Source organism: Mus caroli, unplaced genomic scaffold (assembly GCF_978045245.1).
Source record: "Mus caroli unplaced genomic scaffold, Mus_caroli_1 scaffold_14, whole genome shotgun sequence".
NCBI classification, from domain to species: Eukaryota; Metazoa; Chordata; class Mammalia; order Rodentia; family Muridae; genus Mus; species Mus caroli.
This window is the reverse complement of record NW_028227269.1, coordinates 79,340,426-79,367,469: the sequence shown is the minus strand read 5'-3', so window position 1 is coordinate 79,367,469 and position 27,044 is coordinate 79,340,426. Positions and strand designations below refer to the sequence as shown.

Sequence of the window (27,044 nt, the reverse complement as noted above, 5' to 3'; positions counted from 1 at the left end):
GCCGATGCTGCTGGAAACACCAGAGACAGTGATGAGACAGAAAAGCCATGTCTTTGAGATTGAACAGATATGTAGGTTCAAATCTCAATTTTGCAATCATTCTGAGATATTATTTGAACATCTCAGTTTCTTTGCCTGTTCCCAAAAGAATCAAAGTAAAGAATGTGCACCAAAAAAGGGCAGTGCCACGCACATGCATGAGTTTAACACACAACTGTACCCTCCTCTCTACTTCCCAAAGATACAGACTAGCAGAAGCTATAAACTAGTAGCTTCTTATAACTGGTCCCAGGTTGACATCATGGGGATGCTTGACTAACTCACCTGCTATGATGGAAAGACTTCAGCTTTGGCTGCAGCAGTACAAACAGCACCACGAGGAGGAGAATGAGTGCCACAGAGCTGGCAGTGGAAGCCACTATGGACAGTGCAGGGACCCCAAGTGCATGGGTTTCTTTGTCTAAGAAAACAAGCCATCATAAACACATCATAAACACAAAACATGAACTCTACAAATGAAATAGTTAATTATCCCCTGCATGGTACAATAAAGAAGCATTTATTTGACGGCTGGGCCTTTTTAGGGAAATCTTATAAAGTGGCTTTATGCATGTATGGTGTTTTGGAAACATTTCCTTTTCCTGAGTAAAAGACCCCTCCTCATTCTAGCCTTTGAAGTCCATCTGGTATCTAAACTCACTAGCTAGCTGGTGAATTTCAACCATCAAAAGAGCCACATTTTTCTACCACCTTGAGTTCCACCATATTCCGCATCCCCCTTCCTCCCCCCCCCCCCACCCCAGTAGCAGGGTAATTAAGTGGGCAATAATAAGCTCCTGTCCTAAGCCCATCAGCCATCACTGTAAGCCCTATATTGGTTCCCTGAAGTGAAAATTTCTGGTTTCTTTAGAGACTTGAATGTATCATGTGATATTTTTCTAGAAACTATCTTACAAAAGAATGTTTTTGCTGAAGCAGACACGTGGTGTCTTTCTGTAGGCAGCCCAGAAAAAGGGCATTATGGTATTTTGCTAGAGCAGATGGTTGAAAGAAGACGTGATGTTTGACAGTGGATGGTGCTGTATGGTTTGTATGGTTTGTATGGCCCTGCCACTCTTTGCTGGTCAACACTGGCTTTCACTGACAACTCTGGGTGGTATTGGTACCTGATCATTCTTTATTGGTCATCATTTGTCATGACTTCATAGAGAGAAACACACCAAAAAACTTCTGGTGGTATTTCAGTGGCTTCTTCCCATTTCAGAGGACTTGGGCCAACTGATAGAGACTTGTGCTTTCTTCTAGATTGACATGCTGTGGCTAGTTCATAAATGATGTTTATGAGTCCTGCTGTTACTGATTTGTAAATGGTGTTTGCAAATGGATTGAGTTGCTACTAATTTGTGTGAACTTTACTGTTGATCTCCTGACAACGCAAGATTAGATTTGCTCCAAAGAAGTATTTCTAAAAAGGTCCACACCCTCCTTTGCTCTATTAACCTTTCTTTCACTGCCTCAGGTGGGTGATGGGCTAGAAGGGACATTAAAACATTTAAAAACCCTTATTAAAAATAGATTTTAAAAAAATCTAAGCCTACAATTCCCACCACCCTCTGAGGTGTTACTGGTTAAGCATGCTCTGGTCTTGAAGCCCAACTGTGAATGAAGCACAGAGATGGCTATACGACACACATTTCCCTTTAGAAACCTGCATTTTCCTGTCATGTAAGACAAGAGGAGGCAGGAAGGAAAAAGGACTCTTTAAGGGGAAAAATGAAATGGAAGAGACACTGGAAAATGTGTTCGTGCTGTGCTCACTGCTCTCTGTGCTAGCAGAACCCTGCCTAAGGGTATCAGCACCTGATTAGTCAAACAGAAATCCTGACCTCAAAGGAGTTTTACACAGTCAAGCAGATGCCTCAATAAAGAAACAGAGCCCCTCAATGGTTCAGAGGAATGTAACATGGCATGCGCCAGCAAACCCAAGGACTTCCACAAAGACATGGAATTACCACAGAGGCTGAGAGGCCAAATGGCTTTTAACACAGCCTAAGGGAGCTCTTGAGAAAGCATGTGCCACTCCCCAGGAGCCAGGGAAAAAGCAGAACCCAGGCAGCACCCGGTTTTACTTGCAGACTGACCTTCAATGAGATGACAGCTAACCTCCATGGCTGGCGTCCACTCGCCATTTTTGCAGGTCAGGTATTTGTAGTCACCCTTCAACATGTAGCCTTCTGCACACAGGTACTCGATGACACTGCCTGCTGTCAAGGGGTCTTTGCAAGGCCGGGGGTGGCAAATGTAGCCACCATTCTCTGGCTCTGGGGGCAGAGGACACACTGCAAAGACAGAGGGAGATGGCGCTACAATGAGGCTTTCAAATGGGTATCTTGTCTTAGTAGCATGGCCCCAAATCACAAGGGGACATAGAACCGTCCTTGGGAAAGCCTACTGAACTAGTATGGAATTCAAGTTGTCACCGAGACTGAGGGAAATGTACCAGCAATTGGTCAGTCTGGCTGCCTACAGTATTTCTCTCCCTACCAATGGCCAGCAGACTCCAGAAAAGTTCTGTACCTGCTGTAATTTGCACTTGATTCTAACAGCATCCACTAACAGTGAGTCAGACTGTGGGGATAAAGTAGGCAACTCACTAGGCTAAGTTTTAGGCTGTTTACAACATCAATTCCAGGAAAGACTCCCTGGATGAGTTTGGCTTCCGTGAAGATCTCAGAGAGCTTTCCTGGGAGGCTTCCAACGTCCTGTGCATCTTCTTTTGTCTGCTAGGCTTCACTTGCCTTTATCCCACAGTAAATCCCACATTTTCCTTCTAGGTATGACAATCTAGTTTTAAAGTCATCATCATCTCTTAGGGTTCTGTGAGATAGTTATCATCTCTTCCCTCTAATGATGACGATACTAAGTCCTACAAAAGTGAAGCAACTTTTAGCCAAGATTGGGGCAGGGGGCAGTCAACCTGGGACCAGAGTCAGGCCCTTTGATTCTAACCCCAGCTCTTCTTCCCGAGTCCTAATCCCTATCCCATGAGCTGATTGGTTTATAAGTTTATGTATACCAAGATCACTTCCTTTCACCACCTCAAATTGGTTAACTAAAGAGATGGCAAACAGGTGTGGTAGGATGTTGGTTTAGAAAGGGTGTCACAGGAGCTGGAGGGACCAAGCAGCTCTTAGGAGATGGAAAACTATTTCTATCTCAGACAGATTATAGAACTGAATCCCAAGCCAGGCAATACAAGGTGGTGTGTCTAGCTACCCTTGCCTAGTCAATGGGGGCACTAAGGAGTCACTGAAGTCAAGCCTGGCGAAGGCAACATGATCAGGCACTCGTTACCTCCAACTTTCCAAATCTTTTATAATCACAAGATACAACAAAGCTTTTTCCAAAGGAAATTCATCTTGCTGACTCCTTGCTAGCCTGTCCCTCGTATCACAGAGACATCCATCCATGTGGGATCAGAATGGCCATTTCCTCTTCTCACTTCCTCTAACAGCTCCAAGTGACTGGGAATCACACAGGCGTGTCTGACTAGCAGGAAAAGGCCCTGGCTCCCTCCCATGTGAACATCCCATGGACCACATTCTGTAGCTGTGCCCTTGTAGCTAGCCCCCCACCCGACCCAGATGCTATTATGCAGTTGACATCAAGTCTGGCTGGGGGAAAGTGTCAGATGGAAAACAATCCTGCCCTCAGGTTGCACATCCCTAGAGGTAGGTAGAAAATGTGCCATTTTCTTTTGTTTCATCATTTAAGTGCGGTTATAATTGTTCTTGGGCAGGTGCTTGGGACTGAATTAGGGACTTGTCCACGCTGGCTAGACAAGCACACCATCAGAGACAATTTCATTCACTTTCCCTTTTATTTTTTTAATAAATATTTTTTATTTACTTTTATTAGGTATTTTCTTCATTTACGTTTCCAATGCTATCCCAAATGTCCCCCTCACTTTCCCTTCATTTGATCCTTCGGCAGTACTGCAGATGGACCCCAGGACCTCACACATAGTAGTATACATTCCCCGCTGAGCTACTGTTCCAGCTCAGCAATTTTTTAAAAGTTGCCAAAGGATCTAAAAGTCCAGCAGAAACTATGACACCAGAAGATGAATCCAAGTATGAGTCCCTGTCCCCTTAAAGGATACACCTCTGACATCCCTACCACCCACCTGGCTTAAAGTCCTAAACAGGAGAGAAGTGAGTGAAAATATTGCTGTAGTTCCCTAAGTGGTGGCCAAATCATTCATACAGCTGGCAAGCAAACAGTTGCTTTACTATTTCATTTTCCATCTTCTGTCCACTGAGTAGTAAGCCCCTCAGACCTTCTGACTGACTCTTGGCTCTCTATAGACTGTGTCTAACTGGTTCATTTCCTTGGCATAATTAATACGGAACATTCTGGCCAGCTCCTGAGAGCAGGCAGGACCCACACCAAAGCAGGCCAGTACACATGGAAGAGGATCTCAGAGAAAGGGCTAGAATTCTAGAGCCAAGCCTACTCTGCTATACATTTTCTTCCCTTGTAAACCCTATAAATACATAGGATATCAGTATATATGTGGTATAGAGCTAAAAATAACATGTACAATGAAAAGACAGATGTCTTATTCTGCTCTGGTCACTCAGCTCCCTCCAAAGATACTCAACCCTTTCAAAACAAATATAAGTTATAGAAAATAGGGGTATGCAGGCTCCAGTCTCTAAGGGATTGGAGGTTTGTAGGCAGGCATATATTTAAATATCTAGTATACTTTCTTTTTTTTTTTTTTTGAGACAGGGTTTTTCTGTGTAGCCCTGGCTGTCCTCGAACTCAGAAATCTGCCTGCCTCTGCCTCCCAAGTGCTGGGATTAAAGGTGTGCGCCACCACGCCTGGCTTCTAGTATACTTTCAAAAGACTTAACAAAAGAGGTTTCTGGCTAACAGCTACAAAGAAAAGACCACACTGTCAAAGACAGGAGCTGCAGGGTTCACAAGCACATATACGGATACAAAACACTCATATAAATAATATAAATACATAAGTAAATATCAATTTTTTTAAAAAAATGTGTTTAATGAAGGTGCTGACAAGATGGCCAGAGAGAAACTCCTGAGGACTGAGAGTAGGGGAGGGGAGAAAAAGAGGGTCCCAGGCCCAAGCATCAGTTCTAGAGAGCGGAGCTGAAATAGTACTGTAATTGTCCTACCTGGCTCTAATTCCAGCAAAAAATTAGAGCGAGTCCTTTCCACATGTCTTTAAGGAGGGCTATAAAGATCACACCAAGGCAGAGCATGACACTATGAATAGAGCCTACGGTCCTAATTCCTTGGCCTGTTCACAGTATGTCCTCTTTCCTCCCCTTCCCTCACTCTACTCCCATCTGTCCTTTACCTGGCTAACTCTAGGTAAAGCCAGCTCTGTGTCATCATGTGTTCTACCATGATGTTCTGCCTTGCTACAGGCTCAAGTGACTGGGCTGAAAAGGTAGCCAAAATAAACTCCTTTCCTCTTTTTTAAGTTGCTTTTCTTGGTTATTTTTTTTTCCCACAATAACAGAAAGCTAAATAACATAGGGCTAGTAAAGGCTACTGTTAATGGTCAGCAGTCTTTGTGAAGATTTCTTGGAAGTATTGGAAGATAGGTTTGTGGATCCAAAAACAGAAAGATCTACATGCTAGAGCATGAGACATAACTAGGTGTGGTACCTCACTCCTATAATTCTAGCATCAGGAGGGTTCTGGGTTCAAGGACAATCTAGGCTACACAGTGAGGCATTGTCAAAAAAAAAAAAAAAGAAGGAAGGAAGGAAGGAAGACAGGCATGTAAAAAAACCCCAACATTTAGCAGAGGACCCTTTAAAGTTATTTAGAAGAGGGACGTTTACTCACTGTAAAACTTTCTTGATAAAAAGGTTCAATTTCTAGTTCCAGTTTGTTAACAGCAGAGCCAGAGAAAAGAAAAGGGGATCACAGAAAGTAAACTTGTGTTTTTTTGTATGTAGGTAGTGTACACAGCTCCTAGATGCACCACTTTCCTGAGTTCCTTCTACATGAACCATTTCACACGAGGACAAGGAGGCTCATTCATTTGAGTTGAGTGATTTTCCCCAAGGCGGACCTGTCCATACCTTGTTCAAAGAGAAGGTGAAAAGTATCCCAAACAAGTTGAAATTACAGCATCACAAATACAGACGGAGGGAGGGAAGGAGGGAGGGAGGGAGGGAGGGGAGACAGAGAGATGCGGGGGTAACCATCTGGTGGTGGTCAAAGGCTTCTTTGAAGACTCTCCTTCAAAGCAGAGTCGTAACAGTTCATGCTTACTGATATATGCCAAGCACTACTCTAAGCAGTTTACAGTTTACATGTGGAACTCCCTATCTTTCACAATATATACATTTCCCCCTCCCCCCTCTCAATATACTCTCCGAACACAATAGAGATACAGATGAGCAAATTAAGGAAGAGAGGTTAAGATGCTTGTTCAATGCTACCCAGAAGGCAAGGCTGGTGCAACATATCAGGGGGTCTCAGAGCCTAGCTTCTCTTCCAAACCTCACCAGGTCATAGGTGTCTCAGTGGAGTCCAGCAACAAGGACAACCTGGATACTGTAAGCAAACACTTATGTCATCACTAAACTAAAATACATCTGAAGTCACTCTGAAAAATCTGTCTGAAGTCAAATGTGTATGTGGCTAGCCTCAACAGCTTTTAGAGAGGTTCACTTTTGAAAATCCTATAGCTATGTGGTTTTAAACTGACCTCAGAGTATGAAAGGCTGACAGCAATCTTGTGTGCATGCAGGAAAGAGCTCCTTCAATGGACAGCAATATTATTACTTAGAAGACACCAGGGTGGCTTCTGAATGGGTCTCCTGGCCTTTTGCATTACCAGTCACCACTTGAGTAGTCAAAAGTCTAAAACAGGCTGCATGAGAGGGAATCAACATGATGTCTCATGCCATTTGCAACCTTCTCATAGGAAACAAACCTTCCCAGCAGCAGACAGGAAGGCCATTGTCCAGCCAGAATCTCTTTTCTTAGGAGAACTTCCCACGCGCTGGGGGTAGGGCCAGTCTGCCATAGCTCAAGTCTTTCTCAGGGTGTGGTACTGTGCTGGGATGGGAGAGCAGAGAGAGGAACCACACAGGCCTAGGCTGTTTCCCTGCAGCCCACATCATCTTCCCCAGAAAGGCCTAACCCAAGCCCAGTTCTAGGACATCAGCAACTGGCAGATAGGTCTCTCTGGCAGACTGTCCTTGTTTTAGAGCTGGACTCCTCTGCCTCCCATCCTCTCATAACCAGTAGCCTCTGATGGAGAAGGAAATGCATTTTCTTTTATTGCCCATGGCAATCCTTGTTACCTGGAGAGAACCACAAAACCCCCTTAGTCATTAAGAATAAAGTGTTCTTATCTTTGGCCAAGGATCCTGACCTTAAAGCACACAAACCCAGCTGAAACTCCTACTTCTGCACTTCAGATGCTCAGGCTGTAGCTTCTGAGCATCTCTCCAGCCACTGCCAGAGATCAGGAGTTTGCCTGTGTGGGCCTGGAATTAGATGCCTAGCTTGTTTGTTGCCTTTAAAAGTTACCCGTTACACAGTCTTATGAAGATTTATCCCTCAGTTTCCTAAAACAAGGGGACACAAAGGTATCTACCTGAAAAAGTTACTGTGAAGATCAATACTAATATATAGGACAAGTACCCAGTACAGGGTCTGTTATATACTGTTTAGTAAGTAGTAGCTTTATTATTTTTCTTCTGTATTCCCGTAACAACTTCATCTCTCTTGAGAAACTACTACCATACTGGTTTTGCATTTATTTTTCCACAGGGTCGCTCTTCCTTCATTTCCCCACTCGGTGTCCACACCTTAGGATAGGGATTTGTTCTGCTCATGTTTGTTCCCCAGTGCTTCATGAATCTGAAGTGATAGTAAATACTTAGTAGAAAATCTCTAATTCTCTAAACCAGTATCCAGCTAATCATGAAAAGACACTACTTGCCTAACAGGATCAGGCCAGAAGGGAATCAGAGCATGGTCTTAAGTGTGGAACAAATGAATCTGAGTTTGACCTAAGGGTCCACTCTATGTCCTGTCAACTGCCCTGACTTCTTTGAGCCTTACTTGACAGCAGTATTTAGTTCTACGAGTGTGACGAGTCAACTGGTAAAAGCATTCATGAAAGCACCTGCATCATGCTGCACATACAATAGGCATGAAGACATTCCCCACTTACTTTCACAAAGCAAATCAAACCCCTTCACTTTTGACCTTTGAATGGGGAAGGAGGGGCAAGGACTTTACAAAAAGAAAAGACTGTTTCAGAACTTCCCTGATGCTTAGAGGGGATGGGCAGAAATGAAGCACTATGGGAGCGCCTTCTTTGCTTGCTCTTTGCACCCTTTTCCGTTTCCTTTTTTAGCTGTAGAGCTCTGGCCACACTTGGCTGACAAATGGCCTCCATATGGTCTGCTACCCTTTTATCTCTCCTTGTTTTCACAGCTAAGAAGGAGGGGAGAACAGGCTGGCAGCTGGACTCTGTCCTTCCCCCCTCCTTCTGTTATGACTGCTAAAAGAAGGGGCAGGCAGGAGAGGATTCTCCTTCATCCTGCTACTCCAGGTTCAGGCCTGGCTCATGCAGTGCTAGCAACCAGTCTCCCAGTTCAGTGAGCTACAGAGCACAGCTCATAGCTCTCCTCTATGCCCAGGATGGAAGGGTAACCACAAATCTAAAGAATCAGGATATTCTGGGTGTGCTAATATATAACTGTGCCACTTTGGGGTGGTAGAGAAAGGTGAAGAGAAACACAGGGCATTTACTTTTTCCTCATTAGCAATGGCTACTCAATCCCATCTCTTAGACCCTAACTCCTAAGTAAGCTGTCTAATGGTATGCTGTAGCCTTCAGAATTCCACCTGCAGGAGGAAGCCCTAGACAACTGTTCACTGTCCATCCTACCTCAGAGGGTAACTATGATAACAAACTGAGGGCTTCCACAGTTTAAAATAGAGTTAGAGGCCTGGGTATAAAGGTCAAAGTTGTAGATTCATTTTCTCTAGCATCTAAATGCAAAGTCTAGACATATCCATTTAGGAAGCACATATTTAAATGTAAAGCAAACTTAATCTCTGTTGTTCCACAATGTAAAAATGAGAAAAAGAATTAACATTTATCAACAGGCACCGTACTGAACTTATTCAATTCTCCCACATTACAAGGAAGGCATAATGATAATTTAGTCAGACTAAGAAACTAAAGCTCTGATACATTCAGTAATGGCTTGATATCCTGTGTCTACTAAACTGTGGAATCTGGATTCAAACTCTGATTTGCCCTTAAGTGCTACATGGAACCTCCCTGATTACAAATAGCACAAGAAAAATTCCTCCCAACTGCAATGTATTACATGGGGATAAGAGACACAGATACAAGCTGCTGTCTGGAGAATAAAGGTTTGGGTATCTGCTTGTACATAGAAGCCCCCTACGTTCATACATCAGACAGGCAACATTTCCCAATCGAAGTGGAATGCTCAGAACCAAACCTGGGTCATCTGCAAGAACAGAGTTCTTAACTACTGACCCATGTCTTCACTTAAGTTTCTTTCTTTTCTTTTTTTTAAAAGACATCTCTTGGGCTGGAGAGATGACTCAGCAGTTAAGAACACTGACTCTTTTTCAGAGGTCCTGAGTTCAATTCCCAGCAACCACATGGTGGCTCACACTATCTGTAGTAGGATCCGATGCCCTCTTCTGGTGTGTCTGAAGACAGCTACAGCATATTCATATATCTATAAAATAAATAAATAAATAAATCTTAAGAAGAAAAAAAAAAGACAGGGTCTCATCATGTAGCCTTGGCTGCCTGAAACTCACTGTGAAGACTAGGCTAGCTGTGAACTATAGCCATTTAAGTTCATACAAAGTCCAAAGCAAGTGCCTGATCTTTACTGAAAGGTCTAGGATTTGTTTATAATCAGTCTAGCTCTGCTACGTCTCAGTTCCTTGACCATCACATACAGCAACTTCACAACAACAATTTGTGAGCCTAGCCTTGTAGCATATATCTGTAATGTCAGTACTTGAGGAGGCTGATAGAAATTTCAAAGTCGGCCTGAGCTACAGAGTAAGACCTTGTCTCAAAACAAAACATATAGACGTACACACATACATACATACATACATACACACACACACACACACACACACACACACTTACACAGTACATCAAACAATCACCTATGCCTGTCTGCAACTGATCTATGAAACTTTGAACCTAGACAAATTATATAGTCTCAATTCAGTGTTTTATTTATTAATACGGTTTTGAATCAGGGTCTCTCTATGTCTCCTTGGCTATCCTAAAACACATTATGTACACAAGGCTGGCACTGAACTCACAGAGATCTGCTGCCTCTGCCTCCTGAGAGCTGGAATTAAAGGTATGAACCATTACACCTGCCTTACTTAGTATTTTTGAGACAGGGTCTCACCATGTATCCCTGGCTGGCTTGGAGTTCTCTATGTAGACCAGGTTGGTTTCTGCCTCCTAAGTGCTGGGATTAAAGCCATTCATCATTATGCCCAGCTAGTTTTGTTTTGTTTTAAATCAGGCTGAAGACCATGACCCTGTTCCCTTCTGTGACAACTCTTAAGTCCTGGAAAGTTTTTGTTGTGGTTTTACGATGAGGGCTTGCTATACAGTCAAACTTGAGATTCCTCCTGCCTCAACCTGCCAAGTAGCTAGGATTATTTTGTGTGTGTGTGTATGTATGTATGTATGTATGTATGTATGTATGTATGTATGTTATTATATATATACACACATACATAGAGAGTATATGTCTACCCACGTACCCAGCTTCTAGAGAGACTTTTGCTTTTTTGATTTTTGTTTTTGGACTGGCCAGTTTAACAGTCTTGGTTTAGAGATATTATCTGATGGAGCCCCTACTCTCCATGTGTGTACAAATAAACAAATGCAACATTTAATAAACAAAAATCCTTTAATCTAGATTTAATAACCTTTACCTAGAAAACAATGAAAAAAAATTAAGTCTTCATCTTATTGTTACTGGAATTCTTTCGTTGACTTAGAAATTACCTGTTGAGTACTATGCTCCAAGGCAGTCCTAGGTTTGTAAGAGTAAATAAGACAGCATCTGTCCTTGAAGAGAATCCAGTCTCCCCAGAGTTACAAATAAAGAGTCTCAAGTCGGTTTAAGCTTCAGAGTTCATGTAAGGATTGCATTTATCCATCTACTCCCTTGAAAGTTTTACTAAGTACCAAGGCATGTGCTAGGCAATGGAGGAAGGCAGGGAGAACGATGAAAACCACAGTGGCCTGACTCTCTTGGGGGCTTTTATCTAGTAAGTAACAATGGCAAAAATCAATATGGGATACAAGAGGTTTTGAATAAGGATTAATCCAATGGAGAAGAGGTGGAAGAAATTAGAGTTCCTATTTGAGGGTTAGTAGAACCTGTGACCATAGGAAAAAGGGTTGTGACAAGAATAAGCAGAGTAAGAGGAACACACTGTGGATGGACATAAGGGCAAAGGCAGAGACGCAAAAAAATGGTGGTTTGTGTATGGAAAGTAACAAATGTGTCCGGTACCAGCAAAAGATAGAGATTTAGAAAATCAGACTGGTAAACTGGGTGTAGCAGCTTATACCTCTAATCTCAGCACTTACAAGCCTCAACCAGGCTACAAATTCAAGCCAAGATAGGCCTACTCTGAGGGAAAACAGTAGGAGAAAAGTCAGGCTGGTGTTTGATTCAGAAAATTAGGTAAGGCCCTAAATGCAAGACTAAAAATGTGAACTCTTAGGTTCTTCTTCCAAGAAATGAGTTCTAAAAATCCTTCCAGCCCTAAAATATAAAAGTGAAAAATGAAAGTCTGCTTTATGGTGCTAACTCCTGAAGAATCCAGGCGTATACACCCTTGAAACAAGTGCTTCCCAATGGAATTGGATGTGTAGTGTCATGGAATGAGGAAGAGGGAGAGAACAGGAAAATCATGGAAGTTTTCCAGTACAATCATCTTGCCTCTCAGGTTTGCAGAGGAGCACAGAAGGAACTGGAGGATGGTGAGTAAAAGAATACAGAGATGAGTTGGGGTCAAGGTCTTTCCCAGGACCTGTACCATGGCAGCAGATGGAGGGCATCCCTAGAGGACTAGATCCCAGAAAGCAGCTGCTCCCAGGGTCCAGCTCTAACAGCTGGGGTGACAGGCCCTTTTTGCATAAGCTCAATGCCAGAGATCAATGGCTCCTATTGTGCCTGCATGTCAAATTCTCCTATCCCAGGCTTATACCCTACATCTACTTGAAACAGAGGACTGGGAAAAAAAATCAATTTACTTTAAAAGACTGCATTTGTAAATTAATAGAAGATAAGAGTATTATAAAATCTAATTTTACATAAATTGCCTGGAATTTGCTAGGAAAATGAGATGTTAATCATTTCAGATAAAATGACAGGACCATAAAGCAGGGAGACAAAAGGACAGAGCATAACCAGAAGAAAATCACTAAATGCCTCTGGTCCTTGCCCAATGCATGTTTGCCTCCAACCAAAGAGCAGGCTAGACAGTTCAGTATTAGAAAAGGAATTAAAGAATCCATAAAAAAAATGTGTGTGTAAAGGAGTATAACTGTGTGATTACATAATTAGGCATATTAAAGTATTTATACTGCCGAAACTAAAAGCCCCTTCTCAAAGACATTCTACCAGAGTTGAAAGGGGAAAAAGAAGATATAATATACAGCATCTAATTACAATCTTCCACAATGCCAGACACATCCCCAGCTGGTGCCACAGCTGAATTCTCTTAATTAAAATGTTGTAACAGCAAGTATAAAAGACATTGCATGCTTATCAACTTACTCAGTGACCAGCCAGCCACTGAAGAGGCTGGAAATACTATTGTAATTAGAGAGATAATGGTAATCTAGTGTGGGATGTTAATTAGTTTTCCCTAAAAACCTTATTATTTTAAGTACATTTTTTTAAAAGATTTATTTATTTAATGTATATGAGTACACTGTAGCTGTACTGATGGTTGTGAGCCATCATGTGGTTGCTAGGAATGAAGGTTGTTCACTCTGAACTTATTTTAAAAGACTGCATTTGTAAATTACTAGAAGATAAGAGTATTATAAAATCTAATTTCACATAAATTGCCTGGAATTTGCTAGGAAAATGAGATGTTTGGCCCCACTCACTCCGGCCTAAAGATTTATTCATTATTATATCTAAGTACACTGTAGCTGTCTTCAGATGCACCAGAGGAAGGCGTCAGATCTCATTACAGATGGTTGTGAGCCACCATGTGGTTGCTGGGATCTAAACTCAGGGCCTTCAGAAGAGCAGTCAGTACGCTTAACCGCTGAGCCATCTTTCCAGCCCGAGTACATTCATATTCATTCATTCATATTCTCTCTTTCTCTCCCTTTTTTTCTCTTTTTTCTTTTTTGGTTTTTCAAGACAGGGTTTCTCTTTGTAGTCCTAGCAGTCCTGGAACTCACTCTGTAGACCAAGCTGGCCTTGAACTCAGAAATCTGCCTGCCTTTGCCTCCCAAGTGCTGGGATTAAAGGCGTGTGCCACCACCACCCGGCCCCAAGTACATTCTTAACAACTCTATATTCACAAAGTTAGGGACAGGGCTAGGAAAAAAAAAGTTCACAGTTTAGAAGTTGGTTTCCAGTTTGGTGGTTCTCTTCCAAACTTGAGACTTTGCAAGTTAGAGAAAGCTAACAACAATATTTGAACAGGGTAGCTTTTATTTAATAGACTTAAAGTAATATATTAAATATATATCTAAGTGGAATAAAGAATGATAGAAACGAACATATATGAATGAGTACAGTGTGCAGCCATTAATACATGAAGAGGCTAGGTACTCTCCCAATATATTTCAGAAAATACTCTCACAGTTCTGGAAGGGTCTTTTATATTTGCAAAAAAGTTTTATTTCTATATGACTCTTAAAGTTATAGTAGAACCTGCCCTCCTATTTCCTGAATGGTCCAACAAAGTAAAAAATGGGCTTATATATTATAAAGAAGTCATGTTCTCAGCCAGGAAAAAGACACTAAAATGCCTAATTATATTCTGCCTCCTGATTATAACCCTGGACAGTGCAATCTGGGTATTTCAAACAATAGTTTGTAGCTGTACATGTGTTTTCTTCATAGCTGAGCAGGACTGCTGACTTACATTCAAGTAAATAAACTGCACACACTGACACCTCCCCTAGCCAACCCCTGGCACATTTACTGACTAAATTCCACACTTTTTTCCAAGTATGTCAACTTTATAAGATCTACCCTTCTTATAACTAGAAACCCAGCAATTTCATTTTCCATTTTCAAGTTTAATCTTACAAAATAAAGGTTCAATTCTAAAAGTTCCTGCTACAACACAGATGGCCACATAGCTTTCACAGTATGCTCAGCTGATGTACAACTGTCCAAATTTATTTATTACCCAGAAGCATTGGGTGTTGATTTACGACAGACCAAAAAGCAGGTTGTTCCTAAATGTCCAAAAGTACACGGTTCAATTTTGCTCTGGAGGCCCTCACTCCCAAGGGCTCAGAGTTATTGTGATAAAACTATAGAAAACATATTCTTGGGTACCCTCACCTGCAAACAAGGAATGTGGCTATGACCAAGGACACAAGGAAAGTCAAATTTATCAGCAACTGCACAAGCCTATTACTCCAATGTCAGCTCATCCTGAACTTCTCCAGTCCCTACACTTTGCTGAAAAAGACCTGTCAGCTGTGCAGATAGGGCCCTGAAGAGTTGACAGATGCTTCCAGCCAGGTCTCCCACTGGAATGATATTAGCAGCACAATAGCTTCTTCTCCAGCTGAGGGCAGCTCAGCCTATGGTAAAAAGAATCAATATGCTCACTTCTCCATACAAGTGGACAATGTCCTCTAAAGTCAGTCCTTTGCCTGCAAAACCAAACAAAACCATTCAGCTGAAAAGGGCATAGATACTGTAGGACTGATTCTGAACTCTAGGTCTGATGCTTTCTCCTACAGCCCTCCCTGAGCACCCCCAATCTTCTCAATGCTGAACACAAAAAGGATAAACCACTCTACTGGAAGTCTGGCAGACGACGGCTGTTTTAGGGAAACTGTTACTCAACTATGAGATACTTCACATCGCAACCCCAATGCAACCCCAAAGAGTAGCTTTCAAGACAAGGGGAAGATTTTGATCTTTAAGGGCAGTAAACAGGGTACTTGTTCAAAACTCAGGGAAAGTTTCCCCAAACTCCTTGGTGGAGAACATCAAGGCTTCTAGGAGAGCCTCAGCCAGATCTGGTAACAGATTGGCCTAATTCACTTTCCAGAGCTACAGGCCACGCCATGATCTCTGCCAACACCTGAGCCAGGTCTATGGGGAGTGGCAGCTCCACCCCAGACCAGCAGATGGAAGGGAAATGTACTCACCTTCATTTTACCTTCACCAAGTCTATGAGGAATTAACAAATTTTAAGATGAGTGTGTTTATGCTTGTTCATTCCCACAGAATCTCCCAGTAATTATTAATTTTTTCTATTTCCATTTCTTACCAAGAGCAACAGCTAGATTCTCCATTTAAAACACCCTTTGACTTATCTCTTTTATTGTAGTAAAAATCGAAAGCTTCCCAAGTTTCTTATTGAAAATTTGTAAGGGGGCAGATTCAGAGGAAGGCTATTTCACTCAACATTGACTGGGATTTTCAGAAGCAACACTCTTTCACTGTCAACTAAATATGACGCAACAGATGTCCCCATGGCCTGTGCAGCAATCTTTAGCCAGTCTTATCCTAAAATGATATGTTATGCTGAACTCTACTGGGGTCACTTAGGAACTTCACCTCCACCTGGTTAAAAGATTTACTCAGGCGGCACCCAACAACTGATCATTCTCAGGCATGACAACCAAGCTGCTAGGTCCCACTGGAGAAGCTGGTACCACCACTACATGATCACCCAAGATAAGGTAAAAGCAGCAGCCTGTCTGCCACCCCTTTCTCGATGCCTATTTCATGATTTCCTTCTCAACTATGGGCAGTTGGGGTCTTTCTTGCTCCTACCTGGAGTCATACTCCACTTTACTCTCATAGGCAACCCTTCTCTAAACACACTTTTCCTCATGATGTTTCCAGAATCTTCCAAATTCCGGCAATTTCTTTCTAAAAGTCTCAGGATTTCTGCCAAATATGTGCCTCTCCACAGTTCAACTCAAACCCAAACCAAATACTAGCTGTGTGTTTAGAAATTTCCTTCTCTGAACTCGTCTCCAATACCTGCAATCAAACATAATCCTACAATAATATGCTCACTATTTTAAAATAGTCCAGCAGTCATGTGCTACTTATGACAAAAAACCTACATTCACCACATTTAAATCACTGGGCAACGACCAGATAGAACCTGTGTCCAGAAGGCTGGTACCTCTTCACAGATAAGCCAAAGGTTCAAAAACACCCAAGGTTCTTGCTTCCCAGGGAGTCTCTCTTTTCTACAGGCCATTCCTGACCCAGTCCTGGCCAATGCTGAGACTTCTGCACTCAGTCCACATTCCAACTTGCATCAAGCACCAAACAAAAGATCTCACATCACCCCACCCCTGCTGCAGGCTCTAAAGTTCTTGAAAGGCACCCTGTTTAAACAAGAGGTGCTGTACATTTTTGGGAAATGATGAAGCAACTTACCATAAGAGAAAGGGAAAAAAAATCCCCATTGCAAAAATGGCTTCTTGGAAACCACAACAGTTCCCCTGCCAAGGCAGAGAGAAAGGATTTGACATCCAGGCCCTTTACTCTTGGCAAAGCTGCTATACAGGAACAGAAGACATGGGGCATGTCGGGGGGAAAAACAGGAACTCAGTGTCATTTCCAGAACCCTAGCATTGTCAGGCGATTCATCTGATCCTGCGTGATCCCTGAAGTCCAGCCTCTTCTTTTCCTCCTCTTTACATATCTGAACAATGGACATGGTCCAAAAACTTGGATGCAAATACAGTCATATGCTAGATACATCACAGCACTTATTACTTAAAAACAACTGTACAATGACTGTTTTGGAGGGTGAAACATACTTTTGTTATAGTCACACTTTAAAAAAAAAAAGACGAAAAAAGGCATGGTACATTTTGCATTTCACACACTTTGTTAGACTATACGGTAAATTTCTCTTCTAAATTTCTTCTGTTTTTTTGTTTGTTTGTTTGTTCGTTTATTATACATGCATTGGTGTTTCGCCTGCATGTACTCTGTGTGAGCTGCCATGAGGGTGCTAGGAATTGAACCCAGATCTCTGAAAAGAGCAGCCAGTGCTCCTAACTGCTTTAGCCCCAGTTTCTCACTTAGATCAGAGCAGCTGGTTTCAGGAGAGGGACATGTATGAACTAGGAAAGACAGAAAATTCCTGTCAAACTGCTTGGTAATCAAGGCTTATCAATTTCCCACATTTCACTTTTAAAATAACTCCATTACTATAATAATGGAAGTACTCTTCAAAGAAAGAAAAAAGAAAACCATCACCCACAGAGGAGACTTCCTCAGGTTCCTCTCTGCAAACAAACCCTGATGTCTTGATAATATTTACTACATTCATATAGCATGTGTGAGAGCTCCGACCCACTTCTTTGGCATAAGTCTTAACTAAACCTGAGAATTCATCCCCATCTAACCTGTTTGCCTGGGCTGAAAGGCAGCCTGCAATCCAACAACCCCAAGTGTCTTCCTGGTGGCTGGAACATGTCACCCTCCCTCCTCTTCACTGTCCTACTCACTGCATCTTTACAGTAGCTACTCTCAACAATGATGAAAAGGCCATAAACAAGCTGCTAAAAAAAAAAAAAAAAAAAAAAAAAACAAAAAACCCAACTCTACTTAAAAAAAAAAATCCCATAAGTATCCTCCCTCCTCCTCTCCTTTCCTCTACTGCAGCCATTTGGGCCCTAGACCATAAAACAGGACTTTCCTTTCTTGGTACATTATGGATTCCTGCTACAAAGCAATTTCAGAAAACAAAAGTTAATCTGCCTTAATTTTACTGTCTGAGTTTATTAAATTTTACTTTGAACACTGCTATACCATCCGGAATCCTTTCTCTGATTTGAGCCTTCCTTCCGGCAGCCAGTAATTTTAACAGACACAACTCATATCTCACTTTTATACCAGATAGCTATTTACTACTTTTTAAAACAAGCTAGTGGGGAAAGGGCTTAGCTAGTGATAGTGCAGAAAGGGCTTAAGTATTTCTGAGTCTATTCAGTGGGTCTCCTCCATGAAGGCAAGTTTGTTGAAAGGCACCACAATGTATTAGGGTGCCTCCATCAGCTGCTTAAACCACAAGTTAAGAAATCCTCTTTTCTTGCAGCTATTACAAAAAAAAGAGAAAAAAATCAGTCTGTAAAACAGCAGGGGCCAACCCAATATACAGAATTTATGGGGAAGGAACTTAGGGAAGGGCTAGAGACATATCATCTTTCTTCCTCTAACAAAGCCACAACTACAGCAAAGACAGAAGTTAACTTGAAGGAGTCAGGGATTTAGTTCAGTGGTAGAGAGTTTGCTTAGCAAGCACAAACACCCTGCCCCACCCCCTGTATTGGGTACTAACTTTGAAACCTTCATTTTAATTAGAATGGTTGAGTTAACAGAGAGGTTAAGGGAATCACCTTCTCAGGATGAGAGTTAGTTTTGTGGGGTCTGAGAGACAAATGAAGAGTGACTTTGAGTTAGAGAAAACAGCATAAGCAAGGTACTGGAGGCATAGGCCATTATATATGACGGGGACAACTCCATACCCGGGAAACTGTAAGTTGGAAGGAAAGCTGGGGGTTATGATGCTATGGAATGTGGACCTTACCACAGGCTTACTGAAACTGTTTTGTGTGTAATGACTCTAAGTCTGAGATCCTGTTTTGTTTTCTGTCCTTGTTTTCCAATACAGGGGTTCTCTGTGTAGCCCTGGCTTTCCTAGAACTCACTCTGTAGACCAGGCTGGCCTTGAACAGAGATATGCCTGCCTCTGCCTTCCCAGTGCTAGGACTAAAAGTTTGTGCCATCGTCACTCAGCTCCAAGTGTGAGATTTTAAGAGTTATTTTAGCAGCATAATAGAAGGGAGATTTGTGGAGAGAGGAATAGAGAAGATACTGGAGACAGGAAAACCACTATAAGATATAAGACCTTGAATATCTTTACATATGATCTTCCCAGACCCCTTCCCCTTCCAATTCCCTTTCCTACCAGTTTTCTCCTTCCATTGACATCTGATATCTATTTTATATCTAATTTTGAGAAAGATGCAACCATCCTCCCTTGGGTTCTCCTTGTTATTTAGCTTCTTTGGGTCTGCTGATTATAGCATGGTTATCCTATACTTTATGGCTAATATCCACATATAATTGAGTACATACCATGCATGTCCTTTTGGGTCTGGGTTACCTCACTCAGGATATTTTCTAGTTCCATCCATTTACCTGAAAAATTCATAACATTAGGAGAGCAAGGGAGAGAGAAGGGAGATAGGTGGTGAGCAAGAAGGGGGGGGGGGTGATTCCCAGAGAGGGACTTCCTTTTCTCTTGGAAGGGGAAGGTGGAATGGGGGAAGGACTTGCATGAGATGGTACTGGGAGGAAAGGAAGGGCTGTTATTGGGTTATAAAGTGAATAAGTAAATAATTTTATTTTATTTTATTTTTTAAAAAAGTCCTTGAATATCAGCTATTGTTTTTGCTTGGAGAGGGCTGTCATTTGTACCCTTGACTACAGTTAACTGCCTGGCTGTATCCTACCTATCCACCCTCGCAGATACAACAGGAATAAAAACACCAGTGCCTCTGGAGAGTGGATACTTCTAGAATCTCTGTCACTGGTAGATTCTGGTCTCTGGACTAGTTCCAAAGTGATAATGTACCACCTCGGGGAGTCACTTTGCAATCTGCAAAATGCTAGATGTCTCCCTTAAACAACAAAGACAGTCTGGATGGAGAAAGTGGCAGAATCTCTGCCTACCCTCCTCCCATTCCCTACCCATAAAGAAATTGTAGAAAATGTTATATTCAAACTGGGTATTTTGGGGAAGACATAAAATTATATATTATTTTTAGTAGTTCAAGTCCTAAAAAATAGAAGGTGCCCATCATAAAATATACTCTAAAACTTGTAGAAGAAAATAAGAGGCTATCTTTATAAATATAAAGCATATAAATGCTTTCTACATTGAAAAACAATTATTAGTGTGTGTTTACACATGTTGTATGTGTGGGCACATATACTACAGTGTACATGTGGTGGTCTGAGTTGGTTCTCTCCTCCCACCAGGCTTACATGGCAAGCACTTTTACTTACTGAGCCATCTCACACATCCTGTGAAACAGATATTTTTGAAACAGTACAAAGAAAGCATATACCAGAGGAAAAAAATACTAGTAAAATAATAGTTAAAACAGCATTGGTTCTCAAACTCTTTATTCTCAGGTTCCTTTACCATTACTAAAGGCATTAGCAGTAGGGGGAAAAGTATTATGCATGCATGTGTAGGCCAGATGTCGTGGCATGTGCATGTAGTCCTTGCTACACAGAAGCTAAAGTAGCTAGGTAAGTCACTTGATCCTAGGAATTTGGGGCCAGTCTGAACAACATAGTGAATGAATGCCTCTTAAATAGAAAATAATAAAATAATTATGAAGGACCCTGAGCCACTAAAGCAGAATCTGTTCCTATTACCATATTTGAAATAAAAGCTAACTTATTTATGTATAAATTCTTTTTAAAATAACAGGAAACAGATTTTAACACTAGTGAGACCATGAAGAGACATCATGCTGCCTCTGCAAATTTTGCGTCATACATGCTGGGTACAAAAAGGGCAAATAACACCTGTGTTAATAAGAAGGCAACTTCAACCGTGTCACGCCCTCCAAGAACCTCAGCCACAGAAAAGTAAAAATGTTTAAATAATGTATAAACTAGGAGATAGTAAAGGAAATAAAAAATTAAAAGTCACATCACGATGTCATCTCTTGTTCATTAGGTGGACAACACTCAGTATTTATCAACTATAACAAGCATGCTGAGATATTGTTGAGAAAAAGGAATTTTCTTTTATTTCAGCAGGAGCATAAACTGGCACAACTATTTAGTAGAAGTACTTGACAAGATGCACAATGTTGGAGTCACACACTTTCCACACTTCAACAGCCCTGCTGCTAGAGGTATATGCTAGGAAGGCCTGTATACATAGCTTTAAAAAAAAAAAAAAAAAAAAAAAAAGGATCTTACTATGTAATTTTGGCTGGCCGACATCTTATTATGTAGTCCATGCTGGCCTCAAACACACAAATCCACCTGCTTCTGTCTCCCAAGTGCTGGAATTAAAGGTGTTTACTACCAAGCCCAGACCTGTATATAAATACATCTAATAACACATGTACAAGTATGTTCTTTGTGGCATTGTTTAAACAGTAGGAAAAATGCCTACCGATCAATGACAATATTTATATTTTACTAACACAATTACATATTACTATTATAATTTAGTTGTTAATGGTAATTACAAATAAGTCCAATGCTACAACTGTTGTATTAATGCAGCAGAATACATGTAAATCTAAATCTAAAAAAAAAGTGAAAAAGTTATAAACGCTTATTACACTTTAAAGTGTAAATAATAAAAAGGCTGAAAAGATTACTCAGCAATCAAGAGCACTTGGTGCTCTTGCTGTGGACCTAGGTTTGATTCCCAACATCCATAACCCCAGTTCTAGGAGACCTGTCGGATACCCTCTTCTGACCTCACCACACACCCAGAAGGCATGTGGTACACATATATACATAACCCCAGTTCTAGGAGACCTGTCTGATACCCTCTTCTGACCTCACCACACACCCAGAAGGCATGTGGTACACATATATCCATAACCCCAGTTCTAGGAGATCTGTCTGATACCCTCTTCTGACCTCACCACACACCCAGAAGGCATGTGGTACACATATATCCATAACCCCAGTTCTAGGAGACCTGTTGGATACCCTCTTCTGACCTCACCACACACCCAGAAGGCATGTGGTACACATATATCCATAACCCCAGTTCTAGGAGATCTGTCTGATACCCTCTTCTGACCTCACCACACACCCAGAAGGCATGTGGTACACATATATACATAACCCCAGTTCTAGGAGACCTGTCTGATACCCTCTTCTGACCTCACCACACACCCAGAAGGCATGTGGTACACATATATACATACAGGCAAACAATCACACATAAAATACATGAATAAATCTGACAAAAATTTAAACACACATATACTCTATATTGTGTAAGAATATATGTTTAAGTACACAATAGCCTACAACCCAAGTATTATCAAATTGGTTATTGTTGTTTTATTTTTGAGATCATATCTCTTACTTCTGGACTTAAGCAATTCTCTCAGCTCATTTTCCCCTGTTGAGACTCCAAGTATATATACTGTTTATTCAATGTTTACAGATTTTTGGAGAAATGGCAACAGATTTAAAGTGGCTAGGATCTCAAAGATACTACATATAAATAAGTGTTCTTCCTTCTACTACATTTTTTTTGGTTTTTTGAGACAAGGTTTCTCTGTCTGTCTTGCCCTGGCTGTCCTGGAACTCACTCTGTAGACCAGGCTGGCCTCGAACTCAGAAATCCACCTGCCTCTGCCTCCCGAGTGCTGGGATTAAAGGCGTGCGCCACCATGCCCGGCTACTACATTATTTTTAACCAATAATTTCTTATATTTTCAGGCAATGTTGCCACAACTCTGTGAAGTTCTTCCAAGAATCAAGTCCAGGCAAGGTGAGGCCAGGGTTGGGCCCCTCCAAGGGATTAACAACTGCTTCAGCTGTTGCCTCAGGCTACCAGAGGTGACCTGAACATTCTTTATAGACAGTATTTTGCAATGTCCCCAAGCTAAGGCATATCATTTCTCATCATCTTCTTTTTTCTTTCAAGATTTATTTATTACATGTAAATACATTGTAGCTGTCTTCAGAGACCCTAGAAGAGGGCATCAGATCTCATTATGGCTCATATGGTTGTGAGCCACCATGTGGGTGCTGGGATTTGAACTCAGGACCTTCGGAAGAGCATTCAGTCTCTTAACCACTGAACCATCTCTCCAGCCCTGAAAACTGTTTCTAATCTTCAGTACTCTAAGGTTCCATTTGGTCTCAAAGTACAAACAGAAAGCCTAAGATCTCACTTAAACTGACAGTCCCATATGAACGCTAAGACCCCAGATGGGATCAGCTCTGTAAAGGTAGTCTTACAAGTCAGAGTAGCAAGCGTAACTAGAAGCAGGCCAGAACTTAATGGCCTACCACCTGCCTTTCAAGTGAGGCTAGCAACTGACTCAGCTACTGTAGTCAACTTCGTGAACATCCTTTCTCACCCACTCCCCTCACATTCATTCTTCCCCTGATTTCAATTAGGCCTAGATGATGGCAAGCTTTATGATGTCAAAACCCATGATGCTTTCTGAAACCACAGAAGGCACCAGAATGCTCTTAAATTAGTGTTTTCGTGCAGTCCACCCTCACCAACTGCCACAGAATGATGGGGACAAGGGAGTAAAGTTGCTACTGCCTCTTCTGTGAGGAGTACTGGGGAGTTAGGAAACTGTTTCACATTTTTAATTATTTTTTTTAAGGATGTGGATTGCAGCCGGGCGTGGTGGCGCACGCCTTTAATCCCAGCACTCAGGAGGCAGAGGCAGGCGGATTTCTGAGTTCGAGGCCAGCCTGGTCTACAGAGTGAGTTCCAGGACAGCCAGGGCTACACAGAGAAACCCTGTCTCAAAAAAACCAAAAAAAAAAAAAAAAAAAAAAAAAAGGATGTGGATTGCTGGTCTGTTCTTCAGGTTTATACAGGGATGGGAATCTGATTTTGAAAGCACAGCAAATGAAAAGAGGCACTGGGGCGGATAGAAAGGACCCACCACTCCCTAGGGCACCAGGCAGGTGTTAAGCACTGTTAAAGTCATTGTTAGTATTAACAGTAAGTTCTTTGAGTTCTTATTAAAAGCATTCCTATAAATAAGCAAAGATTGTGTGGTGGTGGTGGTGGGGGTAGAATGATGCAATTTGACAACCCAATTAGCAGCTGTTAAACTCTCTTTCTGCCCTGACTTCCTTAAAAAAAATAAAACTATCAAATAGCCAGCCCAACTACCTCATACCAGCTCCCACCATCTACAATGCTCCAGCCTTGAGAAAACTGCAACTAATTGCCTGGCTTCTAAAGGCAGAGCCTCAGCAAGGGCTGTTTAAAAGTTTCACCAGACTGTTTCCACAGCCCTAGTGAACTCTAGATGACCTTGATATCCTAGGCCAAAAAGGAAGTACTTCTGGTGACCTAGCAGAGATACTGATGCTAAGGAGGCACAGCTGATTAGTGTGACATACAAGCCTCAGTGGCTGTGATTGGTCCAAATATCCATCCCTTGCTTGGCCAGCTGGAATACATTTCCTATGCTGCCTCCTCTTAATTTTGCTGCACCAGGGCTAATAAGTTTATCAAGTGGTCTTTTCTTGCCTCCTTTTAGTAGAGCAGGCTGAGAAACAGTTGTAGAGAGAAAGCCGAACAGTTGGCAGGACTAGCTTTGAAAACACCAAGGCCACCGGCTAACAGCTGAGGACGAAACAGCCGAACAGTTCAAGAGGAACCAGGGCAAGAGGAAAGGAGACAGAAGGAGAGAGATGACAAATGAGCACAGACAGATGAGGCTGAAGGATTAAGCTGTAAGGAGCCAAAAAGGAGAAACTGCACACTCTAGTTGCCAGAAGAGTTCAGAGAGCTGTCAAAAGGCTAAAGGTCTTAGACCTTAGAACAAGAACTGTTAACCTAGGTCAGTGTTACAGGCTAAGGCATCCCAATTCCCAGACTAGAGAAGTGCTGTAGTATTGGCTGCTGCTAAGTGGTATGGAATCCACTGGACTTCCTGGAAGCTGCAATGCCAGCCACAGCTAAGAACTGTGTGGCCATACTGTATGTACATCCACATGGTGGACATACATACATGCAGACAAAACACTTTCACAGGTAAGATAATATGGATTCAAATACCAGTTTCCCAACTTCCTAAGACCACACAAAATAACACTTGTAGAGTTAACAGTCAAAACGTCACAGGTCTACAGGACTGCAACAATACAAAGTGCCACTTGCTACTACCACCTGCCTGGTGCCACAGCTTGCTGGCAGAGACCAACACTTCTTTACCCACAATTTCTATTCAGGTAGAGCAAAAGGACCCCTACAAATCTCAGCATCTTGTCTATACCCCAGAGTGCCTAGTACTCAACTAATAACCAACTCTCCCCTTCTTCAAAATTCTCTGATTTGGATCCTGTCTACCAGGCCCAGTTAAAGTTTCAGCTCTTCTTTTGCTAGACAGAAGCCATGCAGTGTGTGAACTACAAGAAAAACTAAGATTTCCTCTATCTCATCCTTTCTTCAATTAGACTGCAGGACCCTTCTTCCCATGAGAGGACCCAGTATATACACAAATGGATTTTACTACTCAAGTAGCTAGGAGTGCATTGCTTCAGTCCAATCTTTTAAGAGGCTGGAACAAGTTTGAGACCAAACTGTATCTCAAAATAGCAAACTATTTTAAATCATTAAAGCAGTACTAGACAGCCAGGCATGGTGGCGCACGCCTTTAATCCCAGCACTTGGGAGGCAGAGGCAGGCGAATTTATGAGTTTGAGGCCAGCCTGGTCTACAAAGTGAGTTCCAGGACAGCCAGGGCTACACAGAGAAACCCTGTCTCGAAAAACCAAAAAAAAAAAAAAAAAAGAAAATATTTGAGGGGCTTGGTGGTTAAGAGCACTTGCTGCTCTTTCAGAGAACTAAGGCTGGGCCCCTATTACTCACATGTCAACATCCATACGTACCAGGAATGCATATGGGGCATATCTATACATTCAGGCAAAACAATCATATAACTAAAATAAAAATAAATAAAATTTTTAGAAAGTATTCGATTTACAATGAGAGGATGTAGGTTCAAATTTCAGTTTCATCCTGTATGAACTGTGCCATGCTTCTTACAAGGATAACAATAATATAATATACACAAATCTGATTTACATCATAGCTGTAGCTACAAATATCTGTTATTTCTCTGGCCTCCTGAAGTGTTTTGTATCATTTATTTTTCTTTAGAGTCAAGAATAGAAAAGCACAAAAACTAGAACTACATCTATGAAAGTGTTTGTAGGTGTTACTACAGGCCGGCCGCAATCTGATGCATTCCTACCTGGGCCACGAGGGTCTGGAAACATCCTCATATAGTTTCTAAGACCAAAGAGGAGAGCCCTCTGTGGTAGGACCCTTCCCCACCTGTCCCACTCAGACGCCAGGTGAATATGAACTTCATCACAGCAACAGTCTCAGCTTTTGGAAATCCAGCCAAAGCCAGTCATTAAAATCATCTTCAAACCATACTTGCAGCAGATGAAAAGGCAGTGTGCAGTATCCAGCTGTCTAAATTAAAGCAGTGTGGTAAAGGAAATGAGAAACAGTCGTGATTTCCAATTACTGCTAACAAGAGCATGTTTAGAAGGGAGGAAATTAATGGAATCATCAAAAGACTGGTGATTTTACTTAAAATGAATCAAACCAACCTCAGTCTTCCCCTGTTTCAACAGAGTTCTTGGGCGAGTCAGTGCTTGAGTTCCCTGAAAACTGCCCAGGCTGGATCAGAGAGGCTAACAATTAACAAGGGCTGGGAAATCTTCTTTGGCTCCCTAGCCACAGAGTAGAAAGAAAGAGCCAGACAATGGTTCTGAGGCAGTATGTTAATTCCTTTTAAGTCAGAAGTCCTTTAGCTTGCCAATATAAACACCACCAGGCTCCAGCAGGAAAGAAAGGCAGAAAACAGGGTCAAATTCAACTTGCACAACAGCAAACCCCCTTAGGACAAAACATTCTGGAACTCCCAGCTACTTTGGATAACATAACATGGACAAAAAGAAAAGGGGACT

The 27,044-nt window shown here is 41.8% G+C and overlaps 1 protein-coding gene across 5 annotated transcripts in view; it reads right to left on the bottom strand.

The window, feature by feature from the left end:
• The window catches only part of Susd6 (sushi domain containing 6), an 89,225-nt gene that overhangs the window by 10,244 nt on the left and 51,937 nt on the right, over nt 1-27,044 (bottom strand). For 2 of the 5 annotated variants that reach the window (XM_021179027.3, XM_085830514.1), the window contains exons 3-5: nt 19,440-19,502; nt 2,142-2,339; nt 325-460 (exon numbers count right to left, since the gene is read on the bottom strand). In XM_021179027.3, the coding sequence (XP_021034686.1) occupies nt 325-460; nt 2,142-2,339; nt 19,440-19,502 (397 nt within the window). Of the gene's footprint in view, nt 1-324; nt 461-2,141; nt 2,340-19,439; nt 19,503-26,317; nt 26,545-27,044 lie in introns of all 5 variants that reach the window. The other 3 variants (XM_021179026.2, XM_085830515.1, XM_085830516.1) reach the window with 2 other exon arrangements.